The following is a 21,825-nucleotide window of genomic DNA, read 5'->3' as shown; positions in this document are numbered from 1 at the left end:
AGCAAATCCCGGAAGAAAGCATTGGGATTTTCTATTAAGATTGCTAGGGTATTTAAAGTATACAATATCATACAAACTAAATTTAAGCTCAATCAATAGTGTAGATCTACGGGGATTTTCCGACTCCGATTACGCAGCTAATCGGGAAGATAGAGTCTCAATGGGAGGATCAATTTTGTGTATTGATCGGGTCCCGATTAATTGGAGGACATTTAAACATAAATGTGTTGCGTTATCCACAATGGAAGCAGAATATATTTCACTTGGTGAAACTGCAAAAGAAATGGTCTGGCTGAAGAGGATAATCACAGAAATAAGTGAATTAAATATTGAAAACCTCCAGCTTAGAGATACAATTATTTATTGTGATAACACTGCAACAATTGATTTTTCTAAGTCTCCCATTGAGAATTCCCGTACAAAACACATTGATGTAAGGTACCATTTTTTAAGAAATTTAATTGAGCAAAAGATTTTTTTGATTAAATATGTGAGGACAAATGTAAACATCGCGGATATTTTCACTAAACCCCTATCTAAGAATTGTTTAAATAAACTTTGTAAAATTATATTTAATTGGGATTAAATGAGGGGGGCGTATCAAATTTTTGAACTGTTTTTCAAATGTATCTTTTGTAAATATAATATGAATGTAGTTAAATGTTTTTAATGTATATAATGTGGTTTTTGATGAAATTCCTTCAAGAGGGGGGAACTTGTTGGGCTAAATGCCTTTATTTTTGGTTCTTGAAGGATTTCACCAATACTGTTTAAAAAAAAAAAAAAAAAAACATTTTGTGACTTACCTTTTGCCATTCCGAGAGAAAACCTTGTGCGGGGAATCCCATCCACCTGCCACCAACACTCAAATGTCCGAGTTTGAATCGGAAGTGTTCGGAAAAACATGTGGCACGCTATGATTGGTTGCCGTCATTCGGCAGATGTCGGTAAACTTCCGAAAGAGCACGTGTCGATGACGTGATGAAATCATGTTCAGGTGTTAAGTGCTGAATGCCAAATTAAATAAGAATTGTGCAACCTGCAAGCTGTGTGATTACGGAGTAGTGTTGTTCTGGCAATATGCAAATCATGTAACGTCACATTGTTTCGGGAAAGGCCGAATCTGGCTATAAATACGCAGACCGGCCGTAGCTCGATCGCTACTTTTTTTTCTTCTACTCGTCTCCTCGTCTTGTGCTGTCTGTGTCTTGTGAACGTGTTCGTCAAATGTCATCATAAATTTTCGCTACTGGCCTCTTGGGTGAGGCCTGGTCTTTCTTGAAAAAGCACTGCTAATGTCTTAAGTTTGGAAAGCGCGTGTTGTGATGACGTCTACCAAAGTGAAAAGTTATAGTTTTCCCTGATGGGGGTTAATTGTTCTCCGGTGAAAGAAAATCGTGTCCATCCTTGGTATGCCTTTTCCTTGATGTGGTGAACTGTTGCTCACGCGGTACGAACTGACCTGCCTGCAATTCGTGGAAATTGCCATGCCGTCCAACGACCGGTGAGGCGTCACCATGGAACATCAATAGGACTTTTGATCCATGCATGGACTTATTGTAAGATCTCTTTTTTTAATTTTTCTTCGGGGAACAAATCATTGTGTTGTAATCATTTTTCAATATGTGTCAAATAAATGTTTTTCAGTGTAAAGAATGATTCATGTTTTATTTTCTTCGGGCAGACCACTACCTCAAATTTTTAGTTGGAAATGAGTTGCCTAATTTTCAGCTTAGCTGTAGGCCATTAACCTCAAATTATATCCAACACTTCCGCCAGCTGCGAGTTGCGGTCTGCTATTCATTTCCTGGCCGCTAAGAAGAAATCGGTGAAGGAAATTCACGAAGAACTTTGTCAAGTGTATGGAGAAGATTGTATGAGCTCCGGGATGGGATTAAAGTCCCAGATGGTTCAGGGACTTTAAAAATGGCCGAACAGACGTCCAAGACGAAGCCCGGCAGGGCAGCCATCCGTTTCCGGCGAAACAATTGCCAAAGTCGAAGCGGCAATGCTTGAAGATCGATGAATTACAGTTCGGGAGCTGTGCAAAAAGATTCCGGAGGTCGGCAAAACCACAATTGTTAAGATTTTGATTGAACATTTAGGCACAGCCCTCATCGAAAGATTTGGATGGGAAATGGTGTCTCACCCACCCTACAGCCCAGACTTAGCACCAAGTGACTTCCATCTCTTCCCCGAGTTGAAAAAAAACTTGGCAGAACCCAATTCCAGACAGATGAAGAGGTACAAAACGCGGTTGTTTGTTTTCTACACGGACAGGCGGCAGAGTTCTATGACTCTGGTTTGAAGAAGTGGGTGCCTCGAATGCAGAAGTGCATAGAACGCAATGGCGATTATGTAGAAAAATAAAAGAAAGACTGAACTTTCCAAAAATGTACTTTTCTTTGCAATTAAACCAGTTTTTTGATAAGAAAAAAATTCGTGGAACTCATTTTATGGACACGCCTCATATTTCTAGCATTGAAACTTATAACAATAGTGATGTTATTTATTTATACAAGGGAGGATATGCAACTAATGGGCATATTTAGGTAATTTGTTTCAAAATTATATCTTATTTAATAGGTACAATATTTCAGTTTTTTAAATAAATGCATTAATCTGTCAACATATTTTAATTCATTCTGTATTCATTGATCAAAGTTATTAACAATAAACCAGGATCGTTAAGCATACAGATAATTGTCAATACATAAATTAAAACTAACTTTTAATTTTATTTTTTGTTTTCGTGTATAAATCAAAATATGAGGAAGGCATCCAGTTCATTAGTAGCACATACACCCTAGATCAACATTCTGAGTATTTTTTCTAAACAATTAAAATCCAAAAATTTATTCCAGATTAGTTGATTAACGCAAAAAAAAAAAATTCTAGATTGGTACTTGAAATAGGTTAAAATTTGGTTATATCAGTTCGTTATTACAAACATTAACTTAATTGTAGCTTTAATATTCCAAATAATGCTTTATATTACTTATTCTAATGAAAAATTAGAAACATGTGCTTTTCTGGTTCTACCAGTGCAATTAAAAAGCTTAATTGGTGATACGTGTTAATTAAAAACAGGACAGTCATCTGAAAATATTGAAAAAATTAAGAGTAGTAAAGTATTTAGAAAATTACACAATGTTGTATGCATCTATTGCTAAAACTCAATATACAGCAGAGTCTCCGGCCATTAATTGGCCGAAGCTTCAGTTTTTGGGACCAAGACCATCCGAAGAGGGGGGAGAGCGCCACAAAATGAGGGGGCTTCCCTAATTTTGTGTATCATAGAAACACAATCATAGACACCCAAAATAGAGAATCATTGTAATGTTCAAATGGAGGAAAATTTTACAAAATGATAAGATAACGATATTGAAATAAAAGATATTGAAAGTTAAATTTGATTTTAGGGCTTTTGCCCCATGTGCCCTTGCCTTAATCTGACCCAGAATTATTATTTTCAGTGATTCAGTTGTTTATATTTTATCCTTTTTTAAGAATAAAAGTCTTAAATACATTCAAAATAAGGAGTAAAAAATATACATTCTATATTAAAATTACGAGCAAAATAACGCAATTATATATACTTTTTTCTTCACAAATTAATGTGCATTTTTAATCGAGGACCAAGGAATGATCATTTTGATTTATTGGGGGCCAGTTACAAAACTCATTTAGTTTGTGACGGTTCGGTACTATGTGCTTAACTTTTGGCTTAAAAAGTAGAAGTAAAACAACAAATTAGGTAGTATATTTTTGTTTAGTAAATTCATTACTAATATGGGGTGATGGGGTGCCTATTCTACCTTAAATGCTTTCAAACACCAAGTAACAAAGCGAAATCTTACTTGAAAACACTCCTTCTAAAAATTTCAATGTCACAATTTGAGCCATATCCACATTTCTCCCCTTTGTGATGGGACACCCATGAATCTTGCTGCGTAGAACAGAAACTTAAAACCATTTGATGCGAAAAAAATGACATCTTTGTTTTTAGATGTATAAATACTGATATTAGGTTCAGGGACGTAACTAGGTCATTTTCGAACAGGGGCAAGTCCCGTTTCGGCACCCCCCCCCCTCCCACAAAAAATAAATGTTTAAAAATTATTATTTTAAATATATAAATTTAAAGTAGGCAGTGATAAAGGAGGTCCCATATGTTGATAAGTCTATAATAAATGCAACTTTTATGTAATTAAGTTTTTATACTGTATTGCATTTTTTAAAATTTCGGTAAGGGGTAAAAATCATTAAATATATTTTTTTTACATACGAAGTTTTTCAAGGAAAAATGTTTTGTATTTTTACAAGAGACAACTTGTTGAATAATTTTTTTTTCAGCAGGTGGCTCTGCTCCCTGCTCGCTGACGCTTACTAACCCCCGAAGATTGCTTCGCAACCATATTTGATTCGCAAAAGTTTAAATCGTCTGTGAGAAAGAGTCAGGTTGTAAAACACGTTACGAGTTCCGTTTCAAACAAAGTGAAAATTCCCCTCTCCCTTCCATAAAAAATAGAATTTAAGTGCGGAGCTCATTTTTTGAACACAATCCCACTCCTAACCGAAAATATAAAAATAATTTGATAGAAATATGCATAACCGAGATGTTTTGAAAGAAAAATATCGCTATGAAGAGCATTTTCCCACGTTTCAAACTAACTTTGTACTAACTTGCACAACTATAGGTGCTAAAGGGGCTTCCGAGCATTGCAAAACAAGTTTTATATGCTTGAAAAACTGCTTTTAAGTTCGTGGTCTCTAGTAATATATTTTGCTTTTTAGCTCCGGATTGAGTCAAGAACTTTTCGCTAAAATAGAAACCCTCATACCTGCTGTTCTAATTTATTAATAAAATTGTTAGGGTTTTTTTTTTTTTTTTTTGATGAAGAAAAAAATCTTTTTGGAACCATATAATGTATTAAGGGATGTGAGAAATCTTTCATCTCTTTAATAGGCAATTTATGTGAAATTTTAGCTTAAAAAATTAATTACAAAAAAACCTAATTTGAAATTTAAAATAAACATCCCCAGGTGCAAATCATCGGGGCTCGAAGTAATTTTGTACAAAATTTAAAGGCTGTAGGTGCTCTGAGGTCTCCTGAACACAGGCTCGCCACAGGCATCTTTTCACAATTTCTTTAACGTTACTTTTTTTTAAAAAATGTATTGAGATATGAATTAAAAATTACCACTTTCAAATGAAAAGAAATCAGAAATGTTTTCCATTATGTATTTTTAAGTAGTTTTACTATACTATTTTGAAGAAATTCGTAAGAAAAATAACAGTATTCAACAACATGTCGCAATAATGTCTGAAATAATTTTAACTCCAATGAAAAATTTTGTGGTCTATTTTTTTGGTTTCTCACTTGAAATCAATTGAACATTATGTAGCACTTAATATATTGACTTTAAGCCGACAACTTACAATAGCTCGAAACGGACAGATTATCTTATTTAAACATTACCTTGATAATTTTATATGCAACACATTTTAAATTGTTGCAATCTGTATTGTTAAATATTAATTATTACAAGAGCTAATTTTTATAAAAGATGCACGTTCCCCACCTTGAGTCAATAGTATACATCTGAAAAACAGTTAATGGAAAAACAGCTACCTAATGTGCTTGATATCAAAACTATTTCTATGAACCTTTTTTCAAAAACCACAAATCTTAAGCATATTAACATTACATGTTTTTAGGGAGCTTCTTTCCAGGTCATTTCTATTTACAGTACAACCTCATTTATCTGGACTAACTTGAACCAAAGGCAATTCGAGTAAACAAAAATCCGGATAATGCGGATAATAAGCAGTAATTAAATAGCAAATAAGAAGACTTATCTTTTATTAGCAGCGAAAAACGATGCTTTGAAACAAAATTACGTAGGATTGTTACTCGGAAATACTTTTATCATTTATATTTCAACTGCAGTGGTGTCAGCCTGACATTCCAAATACATTACGTCGTTTATTAGATGACTATAATTTATTGCACGATCTATATATAACAGTTGTGTATTTGATCAAAACAAGCGAATTTTTGGCACATTTATAGTTTCCTTCTTACTATCATTAATTTAGAATTATCATTTTTGTGAATATATTTTTTAACTCTGCAAATTTGATCCGGATAAGCCGGAGATCTGGATGAACGGGAGTCAGGTAAACGAGGTTCTACTGTAAATATAAATATGCATCAAAACCAAAAGTAAGTACCAAAGCAAAATTGAAGTTTGAGAGGTGTAAAAAACAGTTGATTTCTGACACATTAATTGAAGTAGATGATTTAAAATATTGTGTAGGTGGTAAAAATATTTCGAAACTAAGTCTATAATTTCTCATTTTAGCTCAATTTATCTCTAAAAAGCCTTAGTCTTTTCTAAAGAAAAATGGGCAGCCTTTCTTACTTTAAGATGAATCTCCATTATTCAAGTGCGAGATTTTTCTCCAGGAATGAGAAAAGTTGTAAACAAAACTAGGCCAAGGGAACAGTATAACGATTTTCCCTTAGGCCTGTGGGGTAAAGAAGCTCTCATCATTGTAAATGAGAGGAAGGCATCATGTTAGCAGCTTTATGACGTTTAAGTGTAGAAAAATGACATTGGAGCATTTCTGTTGTTTTTTGAACGGGTCCCGTATTGCTCCTATATTCCTCTTCGAGAGGGAGGTTCTTTAAATAACATATAACAAGTACTAGTCACTCTAAAAAAATACTTTCATGCTATTTACTGCGACCTCCTCACTCTCTCTCCGTCTATCTTTACCACTCTTTATCCACATCAAACCATGCAAGCTTTCCGCATGCGCTGGCACTGAGAGGTTTTTTTTTTTTTTTTTCACTTTTAATAATTTGTCCTTTCTTTTACAAAAAAATTTTTTTGGCATTTTCTTAGTCAGTTCAGCGCCTGGGGCACGAGCCCCGTTTGCCCCCCTTTAGTTCGTCCCTGATTAGGTTGGAAACAGTGGTTGGAAAAACTACTTTTTTTTTGTAGCGAACTACAACTACTTTGTTACGAATATAGTTAACTACAACTACAAACTACTTTTGAAATGTAGTCGCTACTTTGCTACTTTTCACAAATCGGAGATGGTCGAGTGGGGACCCCTAGGTCACTTGACATGGAATGACTCTTATATAATTTCTATTCTAAGAAGTAATGCAATTACTGGCAATTAGCTTAATTTTCATTATTGATTTCAGTAAAACTTTCAAAATAAATTGTAAATGTTCATTTTTCTTTTCTTCAGGCTCCTAAAGAAGGATCTGCTAATGGTGTTGATTCTGAAGTTGATTTGAAATTAATTTTAGATGAAAGTTGGAAAAATAATCCTGAAAAACTAGTACATCCTCAGGTTTGTGTAATGCTATTTATTAATTATATTTTTGTTGTCATACATTAATGAAGAGGCAACTGTCTCCATTTGACTTTTCTGACAAGCGTGTTTCTCTTCCCATCATCTAATTGTTTAATTTCAAAGTCACGTATTTTTTCCTTTTGACTTCCACTGTCTTGCTAGCTCAAGTTATGCCTCTTTATTATAAAAAGCTCTGAAAAATATAATTTTCATTTTCTCATTCCTTGGTATTGAAATAAATTTAATATTTTCATTTCAAAAATGCAAAATAATATTAAATGTTGTGCAGTTATGGGATTTATTTGCTTATTATATTAATGAACTAAATGTTATAGAATTTTGGGGGAAAATATTAGAATTACTGCAATTAGTTTTTATTAGTTAGCTTTAAGTATGATCTATAAATAAAGTTCAAATAAATTGATGCATGGAAATGAAATAGTTTTTTGCTGATCACTTAAGAATCATTCTGCAAGTATGTTTCAATGTATTTATTTTTCAAAAACAAGTACTGAAGAAGTACAATGCAATTATCAATTTCTTGTAAGCAAATTTTTGGAGTTTGATCATATCTTAAATTTTTACATGATGTTAAGTAAGAACAATGTTTATGCTGAAAAAAAAACTGTTTGTTTCAGCTGTCCGAAGATTTGGATAAGAAAAATGAAAAATGGCGAGAAAAACTTGCTGAATTAAGAAAAAGACTTGTAGAACCATGATGATATCATTTGCCGTGCATTCTTTGTAACATAGTGTAATGAAATAAAAATTAAATGTGTTTCAGTGATTTTAAAATTTAATTTTCTTTTCAATTCTGAACATATTGTCTTAAATTTACAAAATCATTAAGTATTTGGATTCAAAGTAGATTTTCCCCATTTGTTCCTTTCACAAGGATGATAATTATGTCCATTACATTTGTCCCAGTATGTCCAGTTTTTAATAACCACTGGCCGTTTTGCAATACTTTATAAAAAGAATAAGAATCATTATTTTGTAAATATAATTTGGCATCTAAACTAACTTCTTTTGCTGCTTTCAATATGAAAGGTGCTGCAAAAGCACCAGCTGCATCAGTTGGACCATCTATGCCATCAGTGCCTGCACTGAGCAACAGAATCGCAACGTTTTGCACACATTTTATCTCATTAAACTCAAGAGTTGCTGCAAGTGCTAATTCCTGATTTCTACCTCCAATTCCCTTGCCTCTGACTTCAACTGTGGTTTCACCTCCGAGCACTATGCATAAGTCAGTACCTTTATTTGTAAACTTTTTTGCAGTTTCCAATAAATTGCCCACTGATTCTGCTCCTATCTCAATTTCTTTAGCTATCTCGGTTGTTAATTTACAATTTCCTTGAAGGGAAGAGTTAACCATTTGCACCAGTTTAGGTCCAACTTGAGAAGCCGAGCCTTTTATTGCACTTGTTAGTATGATTGGTGCATAGTGAAAATCAATAGCTTGAGATGCTGCAGCTTGTAGTGCAATCTCATTATTTCCGATGACAAAGTTGTTAACATGACTGAAATCCTTCTCTTTTGTTTCTTCTGGAATATCTTGAAGTAGCTGTATGGCTGCTTGAGGCATTTCATGTAGCAAGTTGTACCGTTTAATTATCAACATGGGTGATGATGAATTGTCTGTGTTACGGACTGTAGGCCCACTTGCTATGTAATCTAAAGGATTACCAATTATATCAGATAAAATAAGACTCACCACCTGAAATAAAGAAAACACCAGTTAGAAGTTTTTAAGACACAGCTTTCAAAGACTTATAATTTCAAACTTATTAATTGCACATGGGTGAATATCAGGAAAAGTGCCAATTCGATCATGGAAATTTTCACTTTTTAAAGATATTCAGAATTTAAAGTTAATAGGGTAGTTTAACTACATATCTATTGTAGATTTTTAAAAAAATTAGGGACAAAGTCAAAGTGAACATTTAACCCCATTTTAGGGGGGTTTGTATTTTACTGTTACAGATCTGGAAACTATTACGCATTTCTATACTTAATGGGCATGAATACATTACTTGTGTAATTTAGATGCGTAATATAATATAAATATGTATTAAATAAATTTAATTCTTACAGAAATTTTAATTTATATTGATTTTCAATAAATTATACTATTATAACATCTCACAATGAACATTTCATTTTAAAAATTTTTAGAAACTGAAATTATTAATAATTGATTGAGGAAAAAATAGCACATAAGGTAATAGTTTTTCAAATAAAAATGAAAAAAAATTCTTAAAACAAACTTAAAAAACAAAACTAATTCAAGACGGTCAGAGTTTGGAAGGGGGGTAGGTAGCTTTGCACAAGTTAACAGAGTTACTTTTTTAAAACAAAATTATAGCTTTTGGGGCCGTGGTTAAAAGAAGATAAAATTTGATTAAGAGAACTCAAATTTTTGGGAGAAAATAATGTTTCAGAAGCATATTTTAAGAAATTAAACCACTTTACAATCATGAGATAGTCAACAAACTCATTACACGAAGAAAGCATTGTGAAAAACATCGGTAACGCACGCATCAGTTTAGTAACAAATGGTTTCTACTAATGTGCTATCGACATGACGAATTGCCAAATTTTCGATTGCTGAACATCGCTAATTAAAGATTTGAAATTAAAAAGTATTATTATTTTCATTGCAGAAAAATTATTTTCAATTGTGCAAAAATAGATTGAGAAATTAATTTATTTTCCGATTGAATTTGTGCTACCCACATGACGCTTCATTTGGTAGAAACAAAAGTAAAGATTGGAAACTTCTACCTGTAATTCTATACAACTGAAGTGAAAACTTTCGATTGGAATTCATACATTACATAAAAGGCTTCATCTCGCGCAATCCATTGGAGCCGAATTTTTTTTTTACTAGAAAGAACCATCCAGAAAGTTTGCACTCCAAACATGGTATAAAAACTTGGGACAAACATAAATTGCTTTTTTTTATTCACCTAAATTCATTTTTTTCTAAAACATGAGAATCAGTTCTCATAGACAAACATAAAACACTTTACTTCATTTTGTATCTGTTCCTGCTGTAATGTTTTATAATGCAAAAGAATTTTTTTAAAACTTGCGATTCGAACGTGGGACAATTACCAGCATGATTTTGGAGCAACTAAAAGAGTTTCAGTGTCATATATTAAAGTAAAACCTCAAAATTTTGTCATAGATTGCATGTGCGATGAAGTTTACTATATGATGATGCATTTTTTTTTTTTTGGTTTTTAATTGGAAGTGCTTGAAAAATTCATCTGGGACTTAAATTAGCACTTTTCCTGACATTCAACCATACATAACTTACAACTACTTAATAAACAACAAAGTCAAACAAATTGTGATTCATTTTAGATAAATTCAAATTATTTTTGAAAGGTTTGAAAAAAAAATCAAAATGAATACAAAAAGTATTCTAAATGTGAAATTATCTAATATTTTGTGAGTAATAGTATATTTTAAAAATTTTATATTGAAACAGCATTGTTAACATTCCTCTACAAAATTATGCAAAAAGATAAAAAGTACAGTGGAGCACCCTTTATACGTTTTTGAAGGGACTTATGAAAAAAAGCGCATAAATGAAAAAACGTATAATAGGCACATGTTAATGTGTATCAGACTCAGCAGGGTCCGGTTTAAAAAATGTATAATTGATCAAAAAGTATAAAAGAGAAACGTATAAACGGTGCTTCACTGTAGTTTTAAACTTAAAATGGAATAATAATTTTTAAAAAAAACTGTCTCTTACTCTTTTGTAACTTTTACGTGTAGTGTTTTTTTTTTTAGATACAATTTCTTTTATCATAATAAATAAATACTAAAAACAATGTAATGCATATTATGACGTTTATTTTGAAGTTGCATTATGACTAAGAATCTGCTGTGTGATTTCCTTTTTTGTTTATTTGTAGAGCTGGTGTAAAAAAAATTTATTCTTTTGTATTTTTTATAGTCGAAAAATGACACTATCCTACCTTATACACAATAGATGTCTCATAAAACATTTTTTTTATTATTATTGTTTTAGGTTTAAACAAGCTTTTGAATAAAATTTGCCATAATTTATTGATGGACATTCAAAATGACCACAATTAATAATTTGAGGTGGGGAGCAACTGTTTTCTTAAGAATTGACTATACATCTGCTCTGTCCTTGTTCAATGTGAATGTTAGTACTTTTTTAGTTTTTTTGTTCATAGTAAGTTTAACCCCTGGTTTTATTTCTAAATTATTATTATTTTTTTTAATGGCACATTTTATTCCTATTTTCCCTCAATTTTAAATCTATTAACCCATTACCCACTGGTGTTGCGTTGATGCAACGGTTATTATAAATATCCATAGAAACTAAACTAGAAATCTAATTTTTTTATTGATTGCTAATTTGAATTTAAGAATATTAGTAGAAATATGTTAAATAAAAAAAATGCTTTAAATTTCTTTTTTTATGTATGATAAAAATTGTTTCTCTCACATGTTTTTTTTTTTTTTTGATTAAGTTTGTGATCCAGTTTTCTGTCAGAAAAAAAATTTTTTTGGTTTAGATATGAAATACTATTAGTCAAGGTCACTTTTTATCAGATTATTCCTCAAAGAAACTGCTTCTGCTGGGGAGGAGGGGGAAGTAAAAACTGGCGTTGCGTTGACGCAACGTTAGCGAAAAAGGAGTAGACAGACTGTCTGTCGCAATTGCTTTAGGGTAGAACTATATTTCATTTTTATTCTGCGCGTTTTGACTGTGGAAGCTTTTTTTTCATCTCTGCCTTTCGAAATGCCCAGAACAAGATATCTAACTTTGGAAGAAGCATTGGAACAGATTTTCGAACAAAACTCAGATGATGATGATAATGAAAATGAAGAAACAAATATTGTTGTTGTACACCAGAAATAACAAAAGCTAGTGATGAAGAAGAAGGCAATGACAACATTTTAAATAATGATAATGAAATTTTACCGGGCGATACTGCAGGCGAAGTTGAAGTCCACGTAAAAAAAAGTTCAATTGTTCCAAATCCCGTAGTAAAAAAACTAAAAAACGAAAAACAGAAGATTGGCGATGGACAAAACAGGGACCAATTGACAGGTATCAACCAAAAAATGAAGAACAGGTCCCCATTCAAGCTGTGAGACACACTCTGGAAGGTAAAGCTAGTGTTGATATTGTTAATCTTTTTTTTGGATTCCGATGTTTTATCGCATCTTGTAGAACAAACAAATTTGTATGCCCAGCAAAAATGATGGAATGACAACACTGTTGTGACTATGGGTTCAACCTATGGGGAAATTGAACCTGTCAAAAACGTTTCTCGCTATTCCAGAAATCAGAAGAAGAAGATTTCTGTTCCTCAACCTTATATAATTGAGCAATACAACATTAAAATGAGGGGTGTTGATTTGTATGACAATTTAGTTTCAAATTACAGAATTCGAGTCTGAGGGAAAAAATGGTGGTGGCCAATATTCTCCAATTATATTGATGTTGCATTAACCAGGGCTGTGGAGTCGGAGTCAAAGAGTCGGAGTCGGACTGATTTTGGCGTAAAGGAGTTGGAGTCGGAGTCGGTAGAAAATATGCCGACTCCGACTCGACTCCGGTCTACTTTTTTTTCTTTAATTTTCGCTGACTCTCCTGGCATTTTTTGAAAAACTGACTACCAGTTGATTCGATTACATGTATAAAAGCCTACTAATAAGAAAACAACTGTCATTAATAACCAGCTGGCTTGATTGTTTATCGAATTTTCTGTAATAGCCACCTACGCTGTTCCCTAGTTTGCTTGTTTTTCAACATTCTTGAAATAATAGCAACTGTGAGCACGGTTTTCTTACCTAACATTTTATATTTTTTTAATCACTTTAAAACAACAATAATAAAAAATTTTAAAATCACTTTAAAACAACAATAATAACATTTTTTTTACTTCGACCTCAGTTATAAAATTGTAAAAGGAATGTACCCCTTGAGCAAGTTGGAGCCCGTAGTTCGAGAGGTATCTTACGGTGTTCTGTAATTCAACTTAGTGTTGGCTTGCAAAGGCGCAAATCTAAAAGACATGATAAAATATATCTGTCTTTTCAATCTAAGGACAACATCTACAAGCTTGATTCTCAACAAAAGTGTGAAATAGAACAAATATCTTGGTTACAACACTCAAATAATTGCAGTTAATCTTAAAATCTTCATTTCAAGATTAATTCTAAAGCAGCCAGTAAAATTAAAATTAAAAATTGAGGGAATAATTATAGGAAAAAGAAAAGCTATTTGTACAAAGCTGTATATTGCCGCATTTTCTGTAAAATTTTCTCCAAGCGTACATGTACCCCACATTTTCCCTCAATACAAGTATAGTGCCCTATTTTCGTTGAAATTTTATAGATGAAATATAATTTCAAATTTATTGGGGATATTTTTTTTTCAGAATTAAAGTATGTGTATTGTTTTTATAAACTCTGAAATATACTTGAGGTGTCACCCACCAGATGGATCTCGGCCGGAGCGGACCGCCCTCGCTAAAGAAAGGTTTTTTGACTTGGCAAAAAAAGCGTTTTTGAAAATCACACGATTTGATCAACATCTATTCGTTAAACATTAATGGGGAGCAAGTTAAACCTTTTCAATTTTTTTTAACAATAGGATGATTATGTGATTTCAATTTTAAAATCGTAATTATTGGAACAATTTGATTTTCAAATTCAATTTCTGACGTTGTATGCTTCTTAATTTTACAACAAAAAAAAAAACCGCTTAAATTTCATAAGAAACAAATTAATATTTCAATCTCTGTATAGAGATTTTCCTCCCTTCTCATGAGGGGGATAGGGGTTGAATTGGAAAATAAATAAATAAAAAAGCCGGAGTCGGAGTTGGAGTCGGAGTCGGGTGTTTCGAAACCCCGGAGTCGGGGTCGGAGTCGGCTATTTTCCTTCCGACTCCGCAGCCCTGGCATTAACCAATGCTTGGAAACTTTCAAGACTATCGAAAGTGGAAAATAGAAAGTCACTATTGGATTTTAGGTGAGAGGTTGCACTTCATGTTTTACAGACCCTTTATGATAGTGACATGAAAAAGAAAAGTCCAGCTACAGGACGGCCGAGCAAATTCAGCTTACTAACGCCTGTATCTGGGGGACATTTTATCGTAAGGTCGACAGACAATAAAAAACTACGCTGCAAGAATTGCCGCAGCCTAACTATTTATCGCTGCAATGTGTGTAAGGTTGCACTTCATCACGATTGCAGCGAAGCTTTTCATGTGTAACTATAAAAAAATCGATGTTTCCTCAAAATTAAAATTTTCTAAAATGCATTTATGTGCTTATTTTATATAAATTTCAGTTTCTTCTAAATTGCTCGGCATGGTTAAGAACCATAACTAAGATTATAAAAATTTCCTCTGTATAAAAAGCATTAAAACTGCTGAAGAATTTCTGATAAACCTACTTGGCATTAATACTCCTTTTCCGCTGACGTTGCGTCAACGCAACACCCTATATTTGTAAAAGTAAGTGCATTTTTGTTCTTTTTTAAGCATATTACTATAATATAGGTTCAGAATGATAACTTTTATGATTTTTATCCAAAAAAATAATGATTTCGAGTTTTGGCGGTTAATGGGTTAATAGATAAACTTATCCATTTTTTTTTTGTTTTTTTTTGCATCCAATATTGTGTTGGTTCTAACTCTTAAACCTGATTTACAAAAAATCTTTCAAGTTCATGTCACTCTGAAATAAAAAAAAATACTTGAAATAGAACTAAATTTTAGAAAAACTTTAGTATGAAAAATTGTTAGCATTTAACCATACCTGTGCAGGTCTTGCTAATCTCGCTAATCCTCCTCCTTTTAGCACTGATAGTCTTTTCCTAATGGTATTTAATTCCTGAATTGTTGCTCCTTTACCTGCCAAAAGCTTAATCACTTTTTGTTTTTCTTCTAGTGTTAATGGACTTTTTGGTAATGGCAAAAGTGCTGACCCACCACCTGCAATAAACATTTATTAAAGTATATATTTTTATCATAACTTCTAACAAAATTATTTGATTTGATTCTTATTATTTTATTTAAAAACTAAAATATTTTTGGAATAATTTAAATTTCTTTTAAGTTAGCAAAAATTTCCTCATACCAAAATTAATAAAATTACTTGGAGTGTGCAAAATGAATTAAGTAAACTGAAATTTCAAAACCCATTCCAATTTCTTTTTGTTCATCCCTCTATGAGAAATGATCTTTTATAATAATATTTAATTAAATTTATTGTTGTCTGAAAAGGTTTTGAGTTAATAAATCCTTGTGAGTGTGTGCATCATAAAAGTAGTCTTGTCTCTATGAATTTATAGGTAGATAAATACATTAATAATGATAGTTTTGTAAATTATTTCATACCTGATATAAGGATGAATAATAAATCTTTTTCACTTAAAGAAGTAACTAGTTCGGCTATCTTGGTTGCTGCTAAAAATGATTTACTATCTGGAATGTTATTTGATGCACCTTCAAATATTTGAATATGTGAAGATTGCAACATGCCACTCCTGCTGAAAAATAACAGTATGAAAATGCAATGCAACTTATTTATGTTTATACACATTAAATGTGTTTAATAATGTATGAAATTACAATTAAACTTAAATCAGTCTCTTGATGCATTATAATCTTTAAAAATTGTGTTTTGAAAAAGATCATGCATTTCAAATTTGTCGAATGTTAAATACTAAAGATGTTCAAATGAGCAAATTCGCCGATTACTATTAAATTGGCTGCTGATAATCAGCTGTTTATCAACATGATGATATTTATACTACATTATCAGTGGTGTACATAGCCCCCCACCGCATGGGGGGAGGAGGCAAGAGGTATAAGGGTGCAAGCTCTGAAAAAATAAAACTAATTTTTATTTTTGGGGGGGGGGGGGAGTTCACTGAAGTCTATGTACACTACTGCACATTATTCTGTGATTATCATGTTGATATTTAATACCACAATTCCTGCTTTGAGGATTTTTTTTCTTCTTTTTGTCAGAATAATATTTCCAAATTTCATTTTCAATTAGTGTGAGCAAATTTTCATAGTATTGTTAATAAATTTTGTTAACTAGACATGAAAATTCAAATATTTAGTTAGTTGCCTGTATCCAGCAGTTGCTTTTTCTTTTTTTTTTATTAATAACCACTTAATCCATTATTCTTTATGAAAATTATAAGATAATCTTAAAGCACCAAGCTAAAGGTAGGGCATCAAGAAAAGTATATATATATATATATATATATATATATATATATATATATATATATATATATATATATATATATACACACACACCAGCTGACCCAACAAACGGTTCTGCCATATCAATTATTTCTAGAGAATATTTTGGTTGTTAATTAAAAAATAAGGAATGTATTGTAAGTGTGTGTGGATGGCATCTATGACAAAAAGAGGAATAGAGTGCTAGAGATGAGGATTGCCAATTTAAAAATGAAAAAAAAAAAAAACACCAACTATTCATTTTTTAATAAAAATGTATTTTATCAAAGTAACGAAGAAATTTGGTGTTTGATCTCTTAAAAGTTGAACCCAATGTGAAAAAAGTAATATATTTTTATCATAAAATATGAAAATGAATTAAAGGTATCTATTTATAGGCATGAAATTGTAGGTATTTTTTGATGCAAAAAAAAACTAGTATGTTGTGGCCATTACAAAACTTTCTTCTATATTTTCTTTTTTTTCTGATCCCTCCCCATGCTTGACGAGGAAGCAATATTCCCAACAAAAACAAAATTACACATGCAAAAACTTGACACGACCATCCCAATGTCTGAATTATTGCAAAAGCAAAGCAAAGAGTGAAAATTGAAAGTTATTTTAAAAGCCTTGCTTGAATTAATTACAAATATTTTATTTGTTAACAAACATACGATGGCAACAGTTAAAAATTTTAAATCATTGAGATAATATTTCCGATCATTTCCATACAATTAAAATCATGAAAAATACGCAGACAACAATCTATTACGATTTATTTTTCTTATTGTTGCATTAATAAAGCTATTTTTATTTGCAAAAAAAAAAAATCAACACCTCTTGGAGCGATTGGCGTCAAAATTGAACCAAAGCCCGTTTACATATGGATTCACATGTATTCTAAATTTCAACTAGAACATAGCATTACTTCTTGAGATAGGGCACTCACAATGGAAAAAAAGAACGGGCGATTGCGCTACCCCCTTTTTAGCTGTTGACACCAAAATAAAATCAGCTCTTATACCAACTAAGGGCTACTTGCTGATAAATTTTTCTTTCATTCCGTTTATTATTTCTTGAGATACAGCAGTCACAATTGACGACAAAAAACGTTCTATAGCTCAACCCCCGTTTGAGTTATTGACACCAAAATTGAATCAGCACCTGTTCCTGTTAATGGCAATATATGGACCAAATTTTGTTTGACTCCGCCAGATACTTCCTGAGGAATAGCAAGCACACGTAACTCAAAAAACGTCCCATTGCTCCACCCCCCTTGGAGGAATTCGCGCCAAAAACCAATGGGCACAAGTTCACATAGGGGCACATATGTGTACCAAATTTCGTTCGATTTCATGCGGTAGTTTTTGCTGTAGAGCGGCCACAAAAAACTGGTCACACACAGACGTGACACACACATACACACACAGACAGACAGACATTTTCCGAAAATAGTCGAAATGGACTCAGCACACCTCAAAACGTTCAAATCCTTCGAAATTCGAAAATTTGCAGGAATCCAATACTTTCTTCTATATATTAGATATAGAAGAAAGTAAAAAGAAAAGAAAATTCTGAATGAGATAAAATTGTGGACAGCGACACCCTAATTTTCTAGCGCTATGAATTATACTTTGACCTATTCTCATACCAACGAAATAATATAAAAAAATTCATAAAAATTAGTCAAGCCATTTCAGAGGAGTACACACCATGACAGGTGATTTTTATATATTAGATATCTGTTAACTTATTGGAAATTTTTATTTGTTTCTGTTTTTTACTTGTTAACAACTAAAATGTTTAATTAATTTAAGCAAGGCTTTTACAATGATTTTAATTTCATTTGAGCTGTTTTGGAAGAGTATATTCATAAACACCATAACAGATGATTTTTTTATATCAGATTATCAAGACCAGGGGCAGCATTTGTCAACATTGCCTGGGGCGGCAAAATTTACTAGACCCGGTCCTGATTCTATTGGTTCTTTTAGTGTAAATACAAAAATATATAAACCATTGTAAGAACAATTTGTTATGAAGTAACTCATATGTATGTACAGATTTTTGTAAGCATTCATATATGAGGCAATGGGCAAAGGGATGCAAGTGGACTTTTTCAAGTTTCAAGTAAAATGCATTTAAAGCTGCAGTCCTAGGCTTTCATTGAAATTTTTTCATAAATCATGCCGTATAGCAGCAGCTACTAGAGCTACTAGTACCATCTCTTGCCCCAAAACAGAGAAGTAGTTCACCTTCAATTTGTACTGGTTATCTCCAAATTTTTAATTTTGGCATTTACATCCCTTTGCTTCTCACTTCCTCATATATTCTTCTGTAATATGTAATGCATTACATTTCAGTGTTTTAATTCAGAAAGAATAGTTTAAAACGTAATCACCTTGTTATGTGTTGATTTCTTACTCCTTGTGGAACAGAAACCATGGAGGAAATTACATGTGTTTTAAGCATGCTTTCCAATGCTAAGGCCATCCCTAAAACAGCCTTACCAAATCCCACTATATGTACATTATTATTCACATGAAATGTTTTCCCTTGAATCTCTATAGTGTTTGAGTGGAAATTCACAGAATTAGAAATCAGCTCTTCAGGTTTGACAGAGTTAACTGCTGCTGCGAAAATTTTTTCAGCTTCTTTGCACAAAATTTCTTGAGTCATTTTTCTTGAGAAATCTCTGATAGTTTGAAATCTTCTCAAAATGCTTTTTTGCAAGAGCAATGACAATTGCATTGGTCACCTGTGAAACTAAAAATGATACTAAATATTAGAAAATTCTTAAAATATGTAAATGTGTTCAATTGAACAAATGCAGAATTCATTGATACAAAAAAATAAAGAAAATAGTTATTTTTTGCTACATTGTGCATTACTTTTAAGCACTCAATGAAATTTGTTTGTCAATAAGAAGCACATGTCATGTAGCAGGGCCAACAAGAGGCTGTAGTCATGGGCACGCAAGTGGGGGCTCAAGCCCTCCGTAGAAGTTAGATCTTCCTTGCTTTTAGTACTTTTTTCTTTGCAAAAATATAAAAACATTTCTTCTCCAGCTATTAATGAATGAGTTATTAAAAATGTCAATTTTTAATAACTCCAATCTGTACTGAAATCGGATTCCATGGGAAAATATCCTGCTAAACCATGGAGAAAATCAGGGCCCGACTAACTAAAAGTGAGGCCATAGGCCCATAATAATTTGGAGCCCCCTTGAAGACCCCTAGTGGAATGCAGTGTATGATTTACAGGCTTGGGGCCCCTATGTCTATCCCAGAATTATATAAATCATTTATTATGTGCATTTACGAATCCCCTTTGGGGTTCCTTATAATGGTCATACGATTAATTCGCTACTGCCAGAATGAATAAAAGTTCTCCTTTTAAGGAATTTTTTTCCTATAAACAAGCCATTATTTTTTATTATTATTTTTAAAATACATGTATTGTTTGTATAGTAGTAATTCTATTCAAAAACTTTAAGTAATGTGGGGCTCCTTAGGAAAGTATGGCCCAAGGCCCAGGCCTAGTTGGCCTGTGCGGTAATCAGGCCCTAGGGAAAATATCTGAGCACCCCCCCCCCCACCTTAAAATCTTGCATATGGGCTCCCATAGCAGTAGTGGTAAACTAGAGGCCCGGCTCGAAATTGGAGTAACAACAATTTTATTAGTTTTATGGGGGGGAGAGGGGTAATGTCAACCCTGCTGATTTGAACCAAAACCACCCATAATGTAAAAAACTAAGCTATCTGATATTTGCGTTATCATCAATATTTTAGGTCTTTTTATTTACCAGTTAACACAAGATTATTATCCTTTTATTTACAGAAATTAGTTCCTAGAATATAGTCGAGTCTCGACTTACGCGAGGGATGCATTCCAAGACGTCTCGCGTAAGTCGAAATTTCGCGTTTCATACACATAATTGTTATAGACATTTGTAAACACTTCTCAAATTGTTTTAAACTATTTTTTAATTATATATTACCATTTCTTAGATGAGAAAGTGAACTTTTAGTGCACTTTTAAAAACCTGTATCACTAACATAAAATATTGTTACGATGCACAAAATCAGCAGTCAATGGAGGAGAAACATAAAATAAAACCATAATGGTACGTACAATATGTTGTAATAATACAATATAGCACCATAGGCGGATTTAGAACTGAGTTCCTGGGGGGGCAGGATTTCTCTTTTTTTTTAGCAACATTTTTACTGCCCCCACTCCCATGTTTTTTGTCTGTTTCCTGTGATGCATAAGTCCATGCTTTACTTTTTTGTGTGTCGTTTTCATTAATGTGTGTTTTCATGCTGTCCTTTTTGAATTGACCTTAAGAGAGGAAGCTGGTATCAAGAGAGTGATGCAGGGCTCCCTTTTAAGTGGGAAATAGAATATCTCCAATTTTAGGAGGCCGGGGGTTTCTCCCCCGGAGGAAATTTTGTAAAATGGAGATAAAATCTGCATTTTGAAGCTTTATAAAGGTTATTGGATAGACATAGAAATTGATAACTAGATTATACAGTTGTACAATATTGTTCAAACTTTGTAAGAAACAGCCATTTTAAGTTTGAAAGAAAAAATAAACTATAGACTTCTCATTGCAACAACCTTTTTTTAATTATAAGTAGTGCAGAAAGCGAAAAGGAATAGAAAGGTAGTGTATCATTTTTTTTTCCTGGCTAAACAGATTAATAACATGCAGTAGAAATAATTGGAGCCCACTTTGCTTAGGATTTTCAAAAAGGTATCTAATTTTTTTCAAGGACTCTAGAATAAATAAAATTATTTAACGCACTTCATTTGTACTTTCCAGTCTCTGATATTTTAGTACCTGATTGTAAATTTTTACAGTCCTGTTCTAACTTTGTGAGAAATAGCTATTTTAAATTTAAAAGAAAAAAGAAACCATAGATTTCTCATGACAACAACTTTTCTTCAGTTGCAAGTGGGGCAGAAAACGAATAAAAATAGAAGTAGTGTGTATTTTTTTCCGTTCTAAACAGACAATATGCAGAAGAAGTAAGATAAAAGCAATCAATACAAAAGAATTTCCAAAATACTGCATTCGGGATTGACTAAATAGCAAGAAATGAAACATGTGAGTCACAAAAATTTATTTCAAATAATATGTTACAAACGTGAGAACCATGATTTTTACACTTTT

General features: G+C 32.4%; 2 protein-coding genes across 3 annotated transcripts in view; one reads left to right on the top strand and one right to left on the bottom strand.

Moving 5' to 3' along the window:
- The window catches only part of LOC129219717 (serine/Arginine-related protein 53-like), a 29,119-nt gene extending 20,920 nt beyond the window's left edge, over window positions 1–8,199 (top strand). Inside the window, exons 6-7 of the mRNA XM_054854004.1 lie at window positions 7,271–7,375; window positions 8,017–8,199. Of these exons, the coding sequence (XP_054709979.1) occupies window positions 7,271–7,375; window positions 8,017–8,097 (186 nt within the window). The 3' untranslated portion in view covers window positions 8,098–8,199. The remainder of the gene's footprint in view (window positions 1–7,270; window positions 7,376–8,016) is intronic.
- LOC129219716 (glycerate kinase-like) overlaps window positions 1–21,825 on the bottom strand; it is a 36,463-nt gene that overhangs the window by 5,246 nt on the left and 9,392 nt on the right. Inside the window, exons 2-5 of one of the 2 annotated variants that reach the window (XM_054854003.1) lie at window positions 19,048–19,412; window positions 15,786–15,934; window positions 15,205–15,380; window positions 8,403–9,098 (exon numbers count right to left, since the gene is read on the bottom strand). In XM_054854003.1, coding sequence (XP_054709978.1) covers window positions 8,403–9,098; window positions 15,205–15,380; window positions 15,786–15,934; window positions 19,048–19,397 — 1,371 coding nt within the window. In that variant the 5' untranslated portion in view covers window positions 19,398–19,412. Of the gene's footprint in view, window positions 1–8,109; window positions 9,099–15,204; window positions 15,381–15,785; window positions 15,935–19,047; window positions 19,413–21,825 lie in introns of those variants that run through there. The other variant, XM_054854002.1, reaches the window with a different exon arrangement.

The sequence above is a fragment of the Uloborus diversus genome, chromosome 4 (genome assembly GCF_026930045.1).
Source record: "Uloborus diversus isolate 005 chromosome 4, Udiv.v.3.1, whole genome shotgun sequence".
Classification (NCBI taxonomy): domain Eukaryota; kingdom Metazoa; phylum Arthropoda; class Arachnida; order Araneae; family Uloboridae; genus Uloborus; species Uloborus diversus.
Note: the sequence above shows the minus strand (reverse complement) of the source record. Positions and strands in the feature narration are given on the sequence as shown.